The sequence below is a fragment of the Dermacentor variabilis genome, chromosome 3, assembly GCF_050947875.1.
Source record: "Dermacentor variabilis isolate Ectoservices chromosome 3, ASM5094787v1, whole genome shotgun sequence".
NCBI classification, from domain to species: domain Eukaryota; kingdom Metazoa; phylum Arthropoda; class Arachnida; order Ixodida; family Ixodidae; genus Dermacentor; species Dermacentor variabilis.
This window is the reverse complement of record NC_134570.1, coordinates 19,849,390-19,868,371: the sequence shown is the minus strand read 5'-3', so window position 1 is coordinate 19,868,371 and position 18,982 is coordinate 19,849,390. Positions and strand designations below refer to the sequence as shown.

Here is an 18,982-nt window from a genome sequence, read left to right as displayed (position 1 = left end):
ACCCGTGTACTTAGATTTAGGTCCACGTTAGAGAACCCCAGGTGGTCCAAATTATTCCGGAGTCACCCACTACAGCGCGCCTCATAATCAGATCGTGGTTCTGGCACCTAAAACCCCATAATTTAATTTAAGCACCTCGCTGCAATGTCCGTGCAGTTTACTTCTTTGGCACAATATACAATGTAGTCGTAAATTTGACGTCATTTCTCAAGCATCGGTGGTCCAAAATGAGCCTCTATGTTTTAGATTGCCTTAAAACCGCAATTTAAATGACCAGCACGTTTCAAACGAGCGCCGCAAAAGGATGCCTCCGTTGCAGTAGCCGCATCGGTGTTTCGCGGAACTGACCCGGTGGCGCTGACGGTGGAGCCGATCGCTGCGCCGCCTAACCATTGAAGGTAGCCGATAGAGAAATGACAGATGATCTCATAATCTCAGTTTCAGGTCTCACCATTGTTTTGCAAGATAAAAAAGCTAACAATATGTAATATTAAATGCAGCGTTCCTTTTCTTGTCCCTCCTTGTTCTTTGCTTTGTGTTACCTACACAACTCTTGAGCTTATCACACAACGCAAGACTCCGGGATGAGGATCTGTTTGCTCCTGCACGTGCAGAAACCAAATTTCAGCGGCGATTTTATTGAGCATGGATGTCAAATAATTTAATGGCATTTTCGTCAATTATGGAGTGTTCAGCATGTTATATTTACTACGGTTTACAATAGGCCCTTGCAAATTATTGTAGTTTCCGCGGTATGGCTTTTTGTTCTCCGGATCAATTGTGCGCACGATTGCAGCGATAGTGACCAGAAATGTAGAAAGCGTGCACTGTGATTTCGGTTCGCGAGAGCTGTCAGCTATCGCGTACCTTACAACTACCGTGTAACTTCGTGATCCCTAGAACTACTTTGCACATTTTATTACAAATCACTGCGAATTATGCACTCGGAGTCCTAGACGCATGCGCGATCTTCGGCGATGCCGAGTCTTCGCTCTGTAACGACGGGTGCCTGCCACTTACCTCCCGGTTTCGGCTCCAGCGCAGCCATGGAAAGGTGGTACGACATATCGACCACCTGGGAATAGCGCTTCCCGCTTTCAAGAGTGACGCCTGCAAAAGAGTACACAAAGTGTTCATTCGAGCTATCAATTGCAGGTCAAGGGACAGCTTGACCATTTAAATGACGCTCCTCTCAAAACTTCCTTCTCATTGTGTTCAACACAAATGAACTGCTTTCAACACGGCACTCAGCTGCCTCGCAGGAATCGGCAACAGTGCGAATCATAGTCGTAGTAGCTGGTGCAATTTCGCCAATGCAGTGAAACGAGGCGGCTACTCACCCCAAAACATTTTGACGTTAATTCCGAACTAAGCACTCAGAAGAAAGAAATAGACCTCTCCGCGTGTTTAGGTCGTAGCTGGCTTTTGCTGCCTCAAGCAAGCGCAGCAAAAACTACAAAGCGCACACCATGCCGCGCACACACACGCACGCGGGAACCGGCAACCGCAGCACTCGTGTAGCCGCCAGAAAGCGTGACATTTAAAGTAGAAACAACTAGGCCGTTTAGAGGAGAACTGTGGTGAATCCCGCAAGCGATTTGCGCGCAGCCTGTGGCCAATAAAATTATATCTCTGTGCCATCAAACTGTCAACAAAATTGAACAAAATTAACTGCTGGCGCAGCCGCAATTGTATAAAAAAGCATAAAATATTGGTGTAGAGGAAATACAAAGAATATATGAATTACTTTGAAATAAATGTATTCCAATATATTCGTCGATGCTACTGCAAGATGGCGTTAAGAGCATAAGCGATCCTTACTTGCATTTAAGTTTGTAGCACGAACGAGACATGTAGTGGTACCACTTATAGTCAATAAAGCTAACCTCCATTCTTTTGTTTTTTTAAGAAACAATTAACAATATTGCATCAATGTCTCTTCATAAATAACACTTGTAAAAGTTGTGTTACTTAAAAACATACTATTATTGTGTTTTTGCCGCTTGTCTACGCGCTATTTGTCCCTGAGAAACGCTTTTACGACAGTTGGGCTTGTTGCACAGCTCAGCTCAGCGCCATTTTGTTTAGTATAATGGCGTACGAACACGGAGTCTTTGGCAAGTTTCTGTGTGACGTGTGATTGTCACTTGTGCTTTAATATACCGGTGAAGCCAACGACCTGGCATGTGTTGTGCGACGGTTAAGAGCATGTTGTAGCAGACCCAACTCTTTTCATCGCTCCTGGTTACTCACCGGTGAGTAGCCGTGCTGGAGCAGCTGTGGCTGCGATTTTATTGAGCATCAGCAAATTTACAAGCTTTGTCTTCTTCTTTAACAACAACCGGTGTCAAACGTGCATTTCAGCGTTAAATGACATGAGGTTTTTCTGAGCTACTTTATTACTTGCAAATGTTGCTGAAAATCAAATTTACGTTCAGCTCGCGGCAGTTTAGTAACATCGGTCCAGACGTATTGCCCAACGACAATGTTTTGCCAAGCTTTGACCCGACGTGCTGCAAAGTAGAGCACGAGCATGCTGCTAGTGGACGTTCGTTTCGTATTGATACCACACGCGATTAATCATATTGTGGGTCGCAGATTATATTGATCATCACTTACGTGTGCGTCAGTTTAGGCTGCGGTCATTGACGACTTGGGCCTAACTCATTAGGGAGCGTATCAACGCCCACTTAGTTGTTTTGCCGTTGCATTCGACAGAGCGAACGTTAGTGAAAACTTGCTGCTTACATTCAGTCGGCGTTGAGCCGCGAACGCGCTTGCTGCATTATGTGTGTTGTATGCATCGTGTACACCCAACTGACGAACCTCCATTTGGCGTTGAGATTAGCAGTCGCAGGACGTTAGAAACTTTGTGGCAGTGTGTCGGGACGGTGTTTGGCAAATGTGTCCTAGGTATTGTCGTGTCAGCGCTGATGACGAATCCTTGTAGGTTACGCGATGTGGAGTTGACAGTGGTTCCCGTGCTCGAGTATCGTCCGCCGTGGTCGCGGTATTTGGCCACCGAAACGGGGTCAGCCGTGTGGAAGCGACACCTGCATTCCGCATCCATTCCCACGGCCCGTCAAAGCAACTTGTTCGAAGAGTGATCCAGTACCGTCTGTTTGCCTTTCTTTTTATTCTTTTCTTTCGACTTTCACTTTCCGCGGCGGAGTCAATATGGTTTATTAAGGTAGACTAGACGTCTTGAGTCCCGATCACATCGTGGTCCCGATACTTTCGATGCTGTACGCGCGATAGGAAAGTTTGCAGTCGCGTAGCTCGTGTGTGCTGGGCAGTATTAGTCAACGTCCGCTGCCTGTCCTAGACTGCTGAAATTTTCCGCATGGCGTTCGCAGCCGTTCACGCCAAGTGAAAATCGGCACAAAGACAGTGTCGTCGACTGCGAGATGTGCTTCTTTTTTTAATGGTTATCTATGCATTCGATTCTCGCCGTTTAATCTGTGGCCTTGTTCGTAAACATCTGCCACCGTTAAACCACTTGTACTGATACACTTATCTCGTGTATTCTTAGTTCTGTGCGGGGATGAAAGATTTTTTTTTTTTACTTGCATTTTGTTTATGAAATTATCACTCGTTATAGTCAGCCACTCTCCGTTCGTTTCTTCTGCACAAGTTGTCAATCTCGAAAGTTGGAAATTGGTAGTATTAGGGACAGAGGCGCGCTTTAGATAAATGGTGGTGGCGAGAAACTATCGTTAAACAATTTATGAAAGCAAGAAGACGTCGCTACTAATGCTTGTGTGCACTTTGCATGGACTGTAGCTGCGTTGGAAGAGCGCGACTGATAGCGGCCGTAAAATTGGCTGTGTCATGTTGTGATGCCCGTGGCGCAGTTGTGATAGTGCCGTCTCTTACGGCGCGGCTTGTTGTGATAGGTGTTACACGATGAACTTTAGCCATCGCGAAAGGAAAACGAAAACAAAACAAGGTTACTGCTTATCTGCTTATTGCAGGTCTAGGGAGTTTAATGAGAGTGTGGACCAGGCATGGTGGTTGTGCTCCGAGATTGAGCAGGAATCAGATAACTGTCGAATAAATGGCTGGTCATGCTAGCTCAACTGTAAAATCTTCAGCATTTGTTTTTAAATGTTGTACAACAAGTTTACATATGCCTACATCACCTAAGTAATTATGTAGATATATATGAAATAATAAGGAGGCAATCCAGGGACATTAAAGAGGAAGATTGCTTTAGTTGTATCAGTAGATTACTTTTCTACAATGCCGCAAAAGTATCTCTTACCTTGAGAATAGTTAGGTCAGAAAAGGCGCAAAATCCAAACACAGGTGGCAGCGCTGTCTTGACGTTCCCGTGCCAACTCACCGTGGTGTCACATGTTTGAATGTCTGCTCGGGCCTAGTTAATTTTTTTATTGGTAAAGTTGGACTGAATTGTATTGCAAATGAGCCAAACACTCAACTTGGAACGATTTAAAACCTTTTATTGTGCCACAGATAGTGGAGTAGTAAATAAATAAATAAAAAAGGATCTTTAACCTTCAGTTTCTCCTCCAGTAATCAGTCTCTTACACTCTTAAATGAAGCTTGCACCCTTTGGGGCTTACCTTGTCACATAGCGATAATTGTCATTTATCTTGCATGCCTTTCTTTTCTTTAACACTGGGCACCCGGTAGTTCTAGGCCACGAATGGCATGTGTGTTATGAGCTTGACATAGCATTCTAGACAGTAAAGTAGCGAGGGCAGAGTTTTCAAGAAAGGAAATGCAAGCTAGGTAGATGATGGTTATTGTTGTGAGACAAGGTAAGCCGCAAAGGGTGCAAACTTTTTTGAGTGTACCACGAAATTAACGAAAATAGAGGTTTTAAAAAAAATTTTAGTCTAAAATGATGTACAGTTTATGTTAGTGTCATTTTAACGTGCCTGAAAGAGGCTGGCTGATCTTTGTGACAGGCAGCGTTGTCATCCTTGACCTACTTTTACGTGATTAGTGGAGTGCCGTCATCAACCTGCGGAAGCTGCTGAAAAATAAGTACGGGCGCATTCACACCGCCGATTCACATCACTAAAGCTCACCATGGACGGCAATGTTATTATTTCAGCGCAAAAGGGAACACACAAAGAAAACACACAATCCTCTCCCACATATGTTCCTTTTTGTACGGAAACAATGTTTAGCATATAACACCAACTCGCCCAGAAACACGTCTTTTCAATGTATGACGAAGCCAACTTCGACATCGATAATGTGCACCTGTCGGCACGTTGTCAAATTGTGAGGTATCTTACCCATCTGTCAGCATCTACTTCTTGACTGTGGATTTATGCATTTAGTAGAATTTTGTCTCCATCTTACTATACGAGCTGTCTGGGCACAACTCGGCTATTTGTCACTTAGCTAAAGTTGGACGTAAAGCATGAACCATTACCGGTATTCAACAAAGACAGATGTTGCTGCTTGGGATGACGTACACTGTTGGAGAACACAACTAACCTAAAGTTCTGTGCCAGAAGCAGTTCTTGAAAATCAAGTCGGCAATTACATGTTACAATGATGTAATGATCTGCTGTTACCTGTCGAGCTGGATAAAATAAATGTATGGGGTGTATGAAAGCAAACAAACGCAAGGAGACCCACTACTGTGCAAACGTATCTGATAAGCAGAGGTGTAGAGGTATGAAATGCAAACAGTTATGGGGGCAATGTGAAAAGGCACAACAATGGCCAGTTGGCTGGGCTGAAGTCAACTTGTTTGCTGCCACTAAAACGGAACTACTGGAGAGCAAATGTTATCTCCTGCATCAGTGAATACCTGCGTCTTAGTTTCCTCTGGCAGCAGCATGCCTTGGAACACTGGTGAGTGACTCTGGGTGCAGAACTTTGTGCTGGAAAGATCTTTGCATGTCGTGAAGTTTTTAGTGCATCTTCCACAGTTCTTCCTCTCTCACGTGCACTCAGGTTGTAGCAGTAGTATTTTAGTCCACAATAAAGAAGAGCTGCAAGAGGGCTATGCGCAGCGGTGCTTTTGTCCGTAACCTAAGTTTTAGCAAAACACATGTAGATGACCCGCATTTTGGTTTATTCATATTGTTGGCGGGTTAATTGATTTCGCTTTTTAGGCTCTTTGTCGTTGTTGATAATCGCTCGAGATTTGTTTCGAAATCATTTGCAATTTCTTTTTCCGAAATTTTATCACCAGTCCAAAACTTCAAGTGGCATTTGTGAAGTTGCAGACTGAATCTGCAAGTAGTTTATTAATTGTGCAAAAGCTTTTATTCGCACATCTATGCTATATATTTCTAAGTAGGACAGGAAAAAAGCAGACTTTCTAGCTGGTTTCTTGGTATTCTCTATGTAAGCGCACAAGTACAATCAGGATTGTACATGTGCCAATTGTCAGGATTGCTTTAGTTGTATATAGGTATATTTATTACCAATATAGCCAAAGTGAAATTTTGTTGCAGTTGGACTTAAACGCGGTCCAGTTCGATGATTATGTCATCGATTGACACCTTGCATGTCGTGTTGCTTTAACCCATGTCCTAACTACCTGTCTACTTTATCTTCGCGAATGTGCGGTTGACGCACGTAAATCTCGCGATAATGTCGGTGATGTCGAGTTTGGCATCTTGAGCCTAACTCTACTATCGGTTCAAAGATCTTATCAGTGCAATAAAACACGTTGCTGGGCTAGTTGACAACATAGACGGCTAGTGCGCCTGTCTATGTTGCTTCTGTCGTGCCTCGTCTTTTGTTGCGCCAGAATTCCGGCAATTAATCTTATCAGTGTTTTCCAACCTTCATACGTGCTAATCCTTTTATGCGAGATAATCGTGAGGCAGAGTTTCTGTACTACTTCGAAGAATAGTGTCAGCGTTCTCCTCCTTTAGAGGGAATAAAAATATTAAAGGGGCCCTGAACCATTTTTTATCTAAGTGGAGAAAGACATTTGGAGTGAAGATAGCCTATTTCATAACCACTTTGCCGCAAAAAAGTACTTCAATGCGCTCAGCAGAAGCGGAGTTATCGGCAAACACGGTGTTTGGATCTGACTGCTGGTACGATCTGTTGGGAACTCGGCGCTGACGCCCGTGGTTGTACCTGGGTCGCAAGCCCCAAGGGTAGCGTTGGCCTGGCGGCCTGGGGTACAACTGGAAGCATCCGAAGGTCTCGGCAAAGCATGAGTCGACTGGTAACAACGAAACAACTTGTTTATTTTAACATCGCAAAGAGTTGGCGGTCAGGTTTGACCGAAGTAGAGAGACGGGAGAGCACTTCACTCAACAGAAGAAATCGGAGCCCTCTCTTTTGGCGTCCGGGGGCAGCTGTTTTTATACTCTCGCAGTTGAGGGCAAGAAGGAACCCCTCAAAAGACGAGCACGTGAATGTACAATGGGCTAATGGTGACGCACACTGTCGTGGCGCTGCGCACGATCTCGTAGCACCCTGTCGTGGCGCTGCGCACGATCTCGTAGCACCCTGTCGTGGCGCTGCCGGTCGGACACAATGACTGGAACGAGATCCCTGCTTTGGCATCGCCTGTTTCGGGCCCAATAACTGGAATGAGATCCCTGCTTTGGCATCGCCTGTTTCGGGCACAATGACTGGAACGAGATCCCTGCTTTGGCATCGCCTGTTTCGGGCCCAATAACTGGAATGAGATCCCTGCTTTGGCATCGCCTGTTTCGGGCACAATGACTGGAATGCGAGGAGGATCCCTAGGCGGTCGCATCGCCGCAGACGCGCCTGGAAACACCTGGCGATGAGTGTTGCGGCGACGACGATCGGGCCAAAATGTCTGCCGCCCCGCCGCAGTCGCGCCGGCAAAACCACGTGTCGCAGGCGAAACGCAACAGACCGCCCCGCCGGGGGAAGGAGATCCCGATGGACAGGGGACTGCATCCGCTGTCCGGAGGGATGTCGCTCGATGATGCTCATAACCGAAGTCGGGCGTCCCTTGACGTTTCTTGAGCGCAGCGCACAGAGAAGGCCTCGTTCTCTCGTTCAGGTTCGCACGGGACACTGCAAAGTGACTTCGGGAGAGTTCACATTTTTGTTCTCGTTCCCGGCAAGCGTTAGAACTACGCTGAAAACTCAACCGCTCAGTCAGCAAGCACGGCACAACCCTCACTAAGCCCTGCCAGGCTCTTTCCCCTTTTTATACCACTGCCTAGTTCCTTACAGTAGTCTAGCATCACTCAGAACGCGTCCACAAATTGAAAAATTGCACTAGAAAGCATATCATCACTTTGAAACACTAAACAAAAGCAATATGTTAAAAAAAATCCTGCCTCAGGAAGAAAAACATCAGTAACAAACAATTTTGAGGCTGATTCCTACGTTAGGGGCTTCGACTTAAGCCATCGGCGTTACCGTTGAGACTCCCCTTTTTGTAACGCACCTCAAAGGAATATTGTTGTAAAGCGAGGCTCCAGCGCAGGAGGCGGCCATTTTTGGGAGAGATGGTCTGCAGCCATTGGAGAGGGCAGTGATCCGTCTCAATGATAAACCTCGAGCCGGCTAGATAGCATGACAATTTCTGAACGGCCCACACGAGACACGCACACTCTTTCTCGGTGGCGCTATACGCCTGCTCACGACTGGTCAGCTTACGACTAGCATACAGGACGGGGTGTTCTACTTCTCCATTTTCCCGTTGGCACAGTACAACGCCCATGCCTCGCTCACTAGCATCGCACTGAACAATGAACCCTTTTGTATAGTCTGGCGATCGTAGCACAGGCTGGCTTGTTAGGGCACTCTTTAGGGCGCTAAAAGCTCTTTCCTTTGTCTCGTCCTAGACGACTGTTTGAGGCTCTGTCTTTCTTAGAGCATCCGTCAGGGGAGCCGCGATATCAGAGTACCTAGGGATGTACCTCTGATAGTAGCCGGCGACACCCAAGAACGACCGAATATCGGTCTTGGTGCGCGGTTGCGGAAAGTCTCGCACAGCGGCCACTTTTATTTCAGAGGGGCGGCGACGACCCTGACCAATCATGTGACCGAGGTAGACAACCTCGGCCTGTGCTAACTGGCACTTAGGAGCCTTGACTGTCAAGCCCGCTTCGCGCAGGCGGGTTAGCACTGCCCGCAAGTGTGCCATATGCTCAGACCAGGATGCGGAGAATATCGCTACGTCGTCTAGATACGGTAAAGCGAATTCTTGCTGTCCCCGCAACACTTTATCCATGAGACTTGAAAAACAGTATGGCGCGTTCTTCAAACCAAAACTCAACACTTTAGGACGGAATGTTCCCATTGGTGAAATGAACGCCGCATACCTACTAGCCTCTTCTGTAAGTGGAACCTGCCAATAACCCCTGACAAGATCTAGGGTGGAAATAAACTGAGCGCTACTAACTTTCTCAAGGCGCTCCTCGATGTTAGGGATCGGATAAATTTGATCCTTAGTGATGGAATTAAGCCTGCGGTAGTCGACGCAAGGACGAGGTTCCTTGCCCGGTACCTCAACTAAAATCAAAGGGGAGGTATAATCACTCTCACCTGCCTCAATAACACCGAGCTGTAGCATTTTCTTTACCTCAGCCTCCATAATATCGCTCTGGCGGGGTGACACCCGATACGCCTTGGATCGTACTGGCTCTGTGGAGGTAAGTTCTATATCATGAGTAAGTACAGAAGTCCTACCAGGCCTCTCAGAGAACAGACCTTGAAACTCTTGTAATAGCTGGTGTAGTTCGGTTTTCTGCTCGGGCGACAGCGGTGCTTTACTGATAAGGTCACTAATGACTTGACCGGTGTCTTCCCTGTTCGTCACTGAGCCTAGTCCCGGAAGCTCGACTGGAAGCTCTTCAGGAACGTTTATCATCATGCACACCACTGCTTCCCGTTGTCTATAAGGTTTGAGCAGATTACAGTGGTAAACTTGCTGTGCTTTCCGCTTTCCTGGCAGACTTACCACGTAGTTAACGTCCGACAGTTTCTGAACAATTCGTGCTGGGCCCTCCCACTGCACGTCTAGTTTGTTGTTTAGCGATGTGCGCAATATCATGACCTCATCGCCAACCTCAAAACGACGGGCCCTGGCTGTCCGATCATAATAAACCTTGGCCCTCTGCTGGGCCTTTGTCATTGCTTCACCTGACAACTCCTGTGCCCTTCTTAAGCGTTCGAGGAGCTTAAGTACGTACTCCACCACGACTGGGTCGTCGCCCCTACCTTCCCATGATTCTCGAAGCATGCGAAGCGGAGATCGAAGCGAGCGACCGTACACCAGTTCAGCTGGCGAAAACCCCGTAGCCGCATGCGGCGCGGTCCTTAAAGCAAACATCACCCCAGGCAGACACAGCTCCCAGTCAGTTCGATGTTCAAAACACAACGCTCTCAACACGCGCTTCATGACGGAGTGGAGCTTCTCAACGGAATTCGACTGTGGGTGGTACACTGAGCTGTGTAACAGCTTTACCCCACACCTTTCGAGAAAAGTTGTCGTCAAAGCGCTAGTAAACACTGTGCCCTGATCTGATTGGATTTCCGCAGGAAAACCAACTCGCGCAAATATGGACAGTAGTGCATTAACTATCTCAACTGAGCTGAGTTCTTTAAGCGGCACTGCTTCAGGGAACTTTGTCGCTGGGCAGATCACAGTCAAAATGTGTCTGTACCCCGTGGCTGTTACCGGCAGAGGTCCCACAGTATCAATAACGAGCCGTCTAAAAGGCTCCGTAATGATAGGTACCAATTTCAACGGCGCCCTCGATTTGTCCCCTGGTTTGCCCACCCGTTGACAAGTGTCACATGTCCTCACGAAATGGTCTGCGTCCCGAAAACACCCTGGCCAATAGTACTCTTGCAAGAGACGGTCCTTAGTTTTCTTAACTCCTAGGTGTCCGGACCACGAACCCCCGTGTGACAAGCGCAACAGATCCTGACGATAGCATTGAGGCACGACCAGCTGATCGAACTCCACTCCTCTGCGGTCTAGATACTTCCGGTACAGGACTCCCCCTCTTTCCACAAAACGCGCAGTTTTCCTGGCGATACCTTCTTTGACATTGCAGCGCACGTTTTCCAGGCTGCCATCCTTTTTTTGCTCGGCTATCAAAGCCGACCGGCTGACTTTTAGCAACCTATCAAGTCCGTCTGACGTAGGCGCGATGAGCAAATCAGTAGATAGCTCTTCTAACTTTCCCGCGTCGGGCGTTTCCTCTCCAGTATCTGGCGCCTTTAACGTTACAGACTCAAGTCTATTCAGTTCGGGCGTGCTCTGAATATCAGCTTGCTGCGCCTCTGACCCTTTTTCGTTGTTTGATAACGTCGGCCCCGCAACTACCGCCTTTGCAGCGAGCTCCCGAACCTTCGATCTGGTTAAGGCCTGAACACTAGCTTCACCAAACAAAAGCCCCTTCTCGCGCAGGAGGTGATCGGACCTGTTTGAAAATAGGTACGGGTACTGGGGTGGCAGCATAGATGACACTGCCGCCTCTGTCTCAAGCGCTCCGAAAGGTCCTTCAATAAGCACCTTTGCTACTGGCAGACACACGCTATGAGCTTCCACGGCTTGCTTGATCCACGCGCACTCGCCCGTGAACATATGGGGTTCTACATAAGACGGGTGAACTACATCCATTGTAGCTGCGGAATCGCGAAGCACTCGGCACTCTTTCCCGTTCACGAGGAGGTCTCGCATGTAAGGCTCGAGAAGCTTCATGTTCTCGTCAGTGCTGCCTATTGAAAAAAACACAACTTTTGGTGTTGTTTCCGGACACTGCGCCGAAAAGTGACCCGGCTTCTGGCACGTATAACACAAGCGCGCTCGCCTCATCTCGAACCGCTTTCTGCGTTTGGCTGCCGCCGTCTCTTTACGTTTGGTCGGACTGCTTTCGCTCGCATCCGCACTACGCGTGTCCCCCTTTAATCTCATGGGCGTGAACTTCGGCCTCTCAAACTTCGAGCCAAATTCACCCTTTTGACCGTCCTTAGCTCCGCGAGCTCGACGCGTCACAAACTCCTCGGCTAGCTCAGCGGCTCTAGCCACCGTACTCACGTCTGGCCTATCCAAGACCCAGTATCGCACGTTCTCCGGTAACCGACTATAAAACTGTTCTAGCCCGAAACACTGCAGAACTTTATCGTGGTCACCAAACGCTTTCTCTTCTTTGAGCCACTCCTGCATGTTCGACATAAGCCTATACGCAAACTCTGTATATGACTCACTTCTGCCTTTCTCATTTTCCCGAAACTTCCGACGGAACGCCTCCGCAGACAGCCGGTACTTTTTTAGCAGACTCGATTTTACTTTGTCGAAATCCTCTGCCTCCTCTCTATCCAAGCGAGCGACTACGTCGGCCGCCTCGCCGGGTAACAAAGTGAGCAAGCGCTGTGGCCACGTTTCCCGAGAGAACCCCTGCTTCTCGCACGTTCGCTCAAAGTTAACCAGGAACAAACCAATGTCCTCTCCAAGCTTAAACGGCCGCATCAGGTCAGTCATTTTGAACAATACGCGTTCTCCTGCACCGTGTGCCTGACTTCCATTACGAGCGCGTTCCATTTCTACCTCAAGACGCTTCATTTCCAAAGCGTGTTGACGGTCACGCTCTTGTTGCTCTCGCTCTTTCTGTTCTTTACGTTCACGCTCTTCTTTTTCTTTTGCAGTCTCCCTCTCTTCAATAGTCTCAAGGCATTCCGACAGCTCGTCATCCTCAGCCTCTAACTCAAGAATAGCCTTTAGCAGTTCAGGTTTTCTTAGTTTGTCTGAGACATCCAGACCCAACTCTCTTGCAAGCTCCAACAATTTCGGTTTGCGCAACGACTTCAAATCCATGGCTGCTCTGAATGCTGCTTTCTCTACTGCTTACTATTGTCTTGCCGCAAACTAACCCGGCAGCAACGACAACCACAATTACCAGCTCTGTTTCTGACACTAACAAAAAGCCTGGCAAAGCTCAGAAGAAGAAAGTCCCGCACTCACCAAACCTCGCAGGCAGGAATTCCGCGCAGTCGTTCCGCTGCAGGCAACCAGTCGTCACACAGGGCTCGTTGCACTGCTCCCGGATCGTCGTTGAGCTGCTCAGCATACTGTCAACTGCATCTCTTTGCTGCTGGCCTCCGTTGTCGCGATCTCGCCGCTGGCAGACCGTTGTTTGAAGTCGTAGGCGATCTCACCGCTGCCAACCAGATGTTTGGGATCGGACTGCTGGTACGATCTGTTGGGAACTCGGCGCTGACGCCCGTGGTTGTACCTGGGTCGCAAGCCCCAAGGGTAGCGTTGGCCTGGCGGCCTGGGGTACAACTGGAAGCATCCGAAGGTCTCGGCAAAGCATGAGTCGACTGGTAACAACGAAACAACTTGTTTATTTTAACATCGCAAAGAGTTGGCGGTCAGGTTTGACCGAAGTAGAGAGACGGGAGAGCACTTCACTCAACAGAAGAAATCGGAGCCCTCTCTTTTGGCGTCCGGGGGCAGCTGTTTTTATACTCTCGCAGTTGAGGGCAAGAAGGAACCCCTCAAAAGACGAGCACGTGAATGTACAATGGGCTAATGGTGACGCACACTGTCGTGGCGCTGCGCACGATCTCGTAGCACCCTGTCGTGGCGCTGCGCACGATCTCGTAGCACCCTGTCGTGGCGCTGCCGGTCGGACACAATGACTGGAACGAGATCCCTGCTTTGGCATCGCCTGTTTCGGGCCCAATAACTGGAATGAGATCCCTGCTTTGGCATCGCCTGTTTCGGGCACAATGACTGGAACGAGATCCCTGCTTTGGCATCGCCTGTTTCGGGCCCAATAACTGGAATGAGATCCCTGCTTTGGCATCGCCTGTTTCGGGCACAATGACTGGAATGCGAGGAGGATCCCTAGGCGGTCGCATCGCCGCAGACGCGCCTGGAAACACCTGGCGATGAGTGTTGCGGCGACGACGATCGGGCCAAAATGTCTGCCGCCCCGCCGCAGTCGCGCCGGCAAAACCACGTGTCGCAGGCGAAACGCAACAACGGCCTCAGCTGTGCTCCCCTTCCTCCTTCAATGCCTTGCACTGCGAAGGCTACGGCGGAGACGTCACTCTGGCGCGCAGTTCAAATTTCCGATTTGGTGCCTATGCCGCGCTAAACGTATACAAGCCAAACGCGGCTGTCCTTAGAGAGCCGCAGCGCGGCGCTTAGCCACTGTACTCGTGGCGGCACCTCGCGGCGGCCGCGGTGTAGCCGAGCGCAGCGACCAATAGCAGCCACGTATTTGAGTGTTCCTTATGACGAAATAAAGCACACAGAAAAGAGCGAGGAGCATGGGGTTTCTGAAACGAGAGCGTTTGAGAAAAAGGTGACTTCGCACTCCGCTTGCGAGGTCCACGGACCGCGTACGACAGCAGAACTTGGCTGAGATGTTCACAACAGCGTATGCTACCCGCGCACTATGTTATTTCACCAAGCCCGAGGGGTGGTTCAGAGCCCCTTTAAGTCGATCTAGATCGGTAGATCATTCCTCTAGAAGTCTCTAATCTTTTTGTATGTGCCAATATATCACGTTCTTGGGTCGAAAATGGCCCCCGAAGGTTCCGCTGCTGTTCATCAATTCGTACCGCTCGCGCCACGGTCGCGAATTGATGTAGTCTCCACGTGACCTCCCTCGTGCCGTTCTTTGTGAATCAGCCAGTGCTGATGTAACAAAGCAAGCAAGTACACTCTTAGAAAATTTACACCCTTTGGGGCTTATCTTGTCCCACAACAATAATCGTCATCTGTCTTGCCCGTGTTTCCTTTAACGCTGCGAGCCTGGTACTTCCCAGTCACGAACGGCATGCGCGTTATCAGTGGGACGCAGCATTCTCGACAGGAAAGTAGCGAGCGCCGAGTTTTCAGGAAAGGAACGCAAGCAGGGCAGATGATGATTATCGTTGTGGGACAAATATACACCCCAAAGGGTGCAACCGTTTAAGGAGTGTAAGTGGTCCTGATCCTTTTCGACTCAAGGCAGGCGTTTGTCAACGCCACATCAGATGTTGAAAGCACGAAAAGGAAAGACAGTAAGGAGAGAAAGAACATAAAACACTGTTTTGTCTCATGCACAATCTGTGAGGCTGTGGTTGGTCTGGTTCCTCGTACTCTAGGCTCCAGTCGCCTCGGATTTCACCAAAGCCACGACGATCCAATCCGCCAGCCATGCCGGTTCAAGTCAGCGCGTCGCTGCCTGGTCGGCCGTGATCCGTCGTAGTAGCTCGTGTAGCTAGGTGGTCGGCGGCCTCTCGCTGTCGGAGTTCGCTGTTACTGTGATGGGGTGTCTCTAGCCGGACGATATCTGCCTGCGGTTTTCCTCCAGATTTTTGGATCGCCTGCCCAGTCGTTCCCACTGTTCTAGCCGGCTCTTCGTAGTCTCGACGCGTGCAGTTCGGTCGTCCTCGGTGAGACCAGTCAGCGCCAGGCTCTCTGCCAGGGGGCATGATCGGGAATCTGCGGGAAGCCTCCAACAACAACACAACAAGTGGCGCTACTCCTGTTTTCCATTTCAGCCATTTCTCGCGTGCGAAAAGTCTCTTCTCGCCACGACTAACGAATTCATTATTACAGAAGCCTAACCTTTCTAGCTAGCTCGGCTTAATATGTTGTTTTAGTGTCCCTTCAAAGATACACATAAATATGAACGAGTTTCGCCTAGTGAATTTTCTTTCTTCAAAATGTCATTTGCATTTACTTCGCGAAAATAAAAACATTCATGTATTTATTTGTACCTCAAATGGCCCACTCAAGGGGTATTACGTGAGTGGTGGGACTTTTCTGAAAGAACACATGTTTCAATGTGCTCCTTGAAGGCGGCGGCACAGCGCCATATAAGGAGCGAGGGCCGTCGCTGCAGTTTGCATGAACAACCGGAGATGGGTGCGAGCTTGGCCAAGGAGGATGAACAGCGTCAAGCGCTGTGGCTTGCACGGCAAGATGATCGGTGGCTACAGGAGTGATGGCAGAATTACCGAGCTGTGAATGATGGAATTTATGAGAAATGCAAAGGCGTGATATTTTACGTAGGGCGAAAAGTTGGCACGTGCTTTGAGTTGGGTAACGCCGGAATGATAAGAAAAATAAGAACAATAACTGAGCCTAGCTGCGCGGGTATGAACGCTTTCAAGGGTTTTAGATAGGCCAGATTGGTAGGTAAGTAAGTAAGTAAGTTTATTTTCCAGGTTCAACTGGAGGGTTTTCTGGCAAAAAGCTGCATGAGCAGCTTGACTATGTCCAGAAAACCCCTACAAGCAGTAGCACACGAGTGGTACAGAAATCAGACACACATACAATAGTTGTAGTCAATAAAGAGAAAACATTCACCAATTATACATACAGAGGGTAACAATCTATTGCAAAAAAATAAAATCCCATATTGAGCATGCGTACTGTAGTTTTGGACACACTAGAGTAAAATAAGCTAATGATTTGGCTGAGGGTGCAGCTAGGCGCATGAAGGGTTGTTTATTAGGGCGAAACATGAAGAGCCAAGTTTCTCTTTGTTAATTTCACGCCGAAACCGCAACGCCGGACCGATAGCACGATGTCGCGAAAACTGAAATATTTTCGCATGTTCTGGCCGTGTTCTTAAAACTGAAAGCTCGCCATTTCAAGCTTTTGACCCCTTTGTAATGAAATGTAATATTGCGTATCGATACCCGCCGCGGTTACTTAGCGGGTATGGTGTTGCGCTGCTAAGTACAAGGTCGCGGGATCAAATCCCGGCTGCGGCGGCCGTAGTTCGATGGAGGCGAGATGACAAAAACGCCTCTGTCCCGTGCATTGGAGGCATGTTAAAGAACCCCAGCTGGTCAATATTGGTGGTCCCCCACCACTCCCACCTTTAGGGAGGCAATCTTGGCATGGCTTGTGGCGACGTCAAAAAATGCGGGGCCACCGTTGTCATCTGCTTCGAAACATTCCAAAACCACATGCCTGCCGAGAAGATACACGTCCACTGCTGCGCACACGGAAAAGCGAAACCGTGGTCAATGTTACCGGACTGCTGCTATGTATGGTGACTGAACTTTTAATTGGGTCTTGAAGGCCTTGAAGAAGACAAGTCCACTTGTCGAAACGTTGGCTCCTGCTTTCACCTTGTTCTCGTTTTGCTCATCGTCAAGCGTATTTAGAAAGGTGAGGAGCAGAACTTCGCCATTATCTTTAGTTGCCCAACAGTTTCTATGTGTGTACCGACGCACGCACGCACACAGACACACACGCACAAGCGCTTATGGGTCCTGGCAAGTATACACAGTGAAGTAGACGCACGTATGAAACGAGTTATTGGCGTTTCGCCTGGGCTCCGACCGAAACGTCAATAAATCGCTTCATACGCGCGTCTACTTCACTGTGTATATATGTGCGATTCTAATTTATGCCTGCAAGTTTAATAATTTCATCACACCACCTAATTCTCTGGCGCCCTCGACTACGCTTACGTTCCCTTGACACCCATTCTGCAACTCTAATGGACCACCTGTTATCTGCGCTATGCATTACATGGCCTACCTAACTCCATTTTTTCCCTCTTAATGTTGACTTGTATATCAGCTACCCCCGTTTGCTCTCTAATCCACACCGCTGTCTTCTTATCTCTTAGCGTTACACTCTTAAAAATAAAGTTAGTAAATAAGGAAATTCACGCGTTGACTAGATTACTATCTAGTACTATCTAGCGGCTAGTCAATCTAATAAGGGCTGCCTTTGCTAGGCAGAAAGGCTTCTTAGTAGTTATTACGAAGTAACTAGTTAGCCACTACTACCTCGTCTAGCCATGGCCTATTATGCTCTGATTGTGACAGTCTTAAAGCCCAGACCACACGTACGCTTGCGGACGCGCGCAAGCTCGCGTTCACGCGCCCACGCATGCGCACACGGTGCAGCATGGCTCGTACGCGTCGAAACGCGGCGTGATCTCGGGGAACAGCTCCTCTCTGTTATCGCGCGCTTGGGTTGCCTCGCGTCGGCGCGCCTGGCTACGTAGCTACGGCGCGGAGCGTTCAACTCTCAGTGAAGCAGATTTATATCGTGCAAGAATGTGATTCTTCCTTCCTTTTTGCACTGATCTAACAGATATAAAAATATAACAATTACGTTTATAAATATCGAAGCAGCGCCTGCCGAGGCGTCTGTGAGTGAGCCCAGTGAGCGCGCGCTGTCGCGCGTCTTTGTGGATGCAAACCACCATTACTCGCGAGGCGCGGCAGGCGCTAGGCGCGCGGACGCGAGCTAGCGCGCGTCCGCAAGCGTACGTGTGGTCTCGGCTTTATGCAAAATTGAGGTAAACTGTAGTGCTATTCATTATGTTGGACTAACGGTTATGTACGACGTCGTAGCACACATATATGCAGACAGTAGGCTTTAGGAATTTGGGCACAAAGCTTTGATTATTTATAGATACATAGGTGCTGACCGGTGTAACACGTGCTCCCTCAAACTAGGGCTATAAATACTCTTGAAGTTGCTTTTGAGCAAGTGTCGCGTAGCACCTTTGTCGTTCTGTATGTGTCACGCAGGGTGTCTACCAACCGGGAAAACCGGCAATTCTCTGGGATGTTGAATAGTGTGGAAATATTCAGAGAAAACTCAGGGAATTTGTGCTTCTATGAGGGAAAATTCGCTGTCGTTTTATTGAAAGGGAACGAAAGTCACCCTAATGCTGGCTCGAGTAAAAGCGAGGAATCGCAACGAATTGTCCTTGAGGCCGTTTCGTCGGCTGGAGAAGTTGCTAGTGCATATTCAGCGACCGATTTTCCGGACGCCCGATTTTTGGGACATGCCCGTTAGTGCAGACGGCTTCGCTGCATCACCACGTACTCTATGGAGTCAATGTGTTAGAACGCCTGAAATTTCGGACGCAAGAACCTTTCGCCGTCTGATTTTCCTGATTTTTTTGCCGCGACCGCAGGTCCGAAACGGCATTTATCAAAGCCAACACCGCCGTTTTGATGATCTCGCCGCCTCGAACCGGTGCTGTGGCACGCAGATCCGCTGGCAGCCGTAGCCACCACCAACGTTACTATAGACAGTCTGGTAACATTG

The 18,982-nt window shown here is 48.7% G+C and overlaps 1 protein-coding gene across 1 annotated transcript in view; it reads right to left on the bottom strand.

Moving 5' to 3' along the window:
• The window catches only part of LOC142575237 (46 kDa FK506-binding nuclear protein-like), a 30,910-nt gene extending 29,370 nt beyond the window's left edge, over nt 1-1,540 (bottom strand). Inside the window, exons 1-2 of the mRNA XM_075684404.1 lie at nt 1,341-1,540; nt 1,021-1,110 (exon numbers count right to left, since the gene is read on the bottom strand). Coding sequence (XP_075540519.1) covers nt 1,021-1,110; nt 1,341-1,350 — 100 coding nt within the window. The 5' untranslated portion in view covers nt 1,351-1,540. The remainder of the gene's footprint in view (nt 1-1,020; nt 1,111-1,340) is intronic.
• Between the last annotated feature and the right edge of the window lie 17,442 nt (nt 1,541-18,982).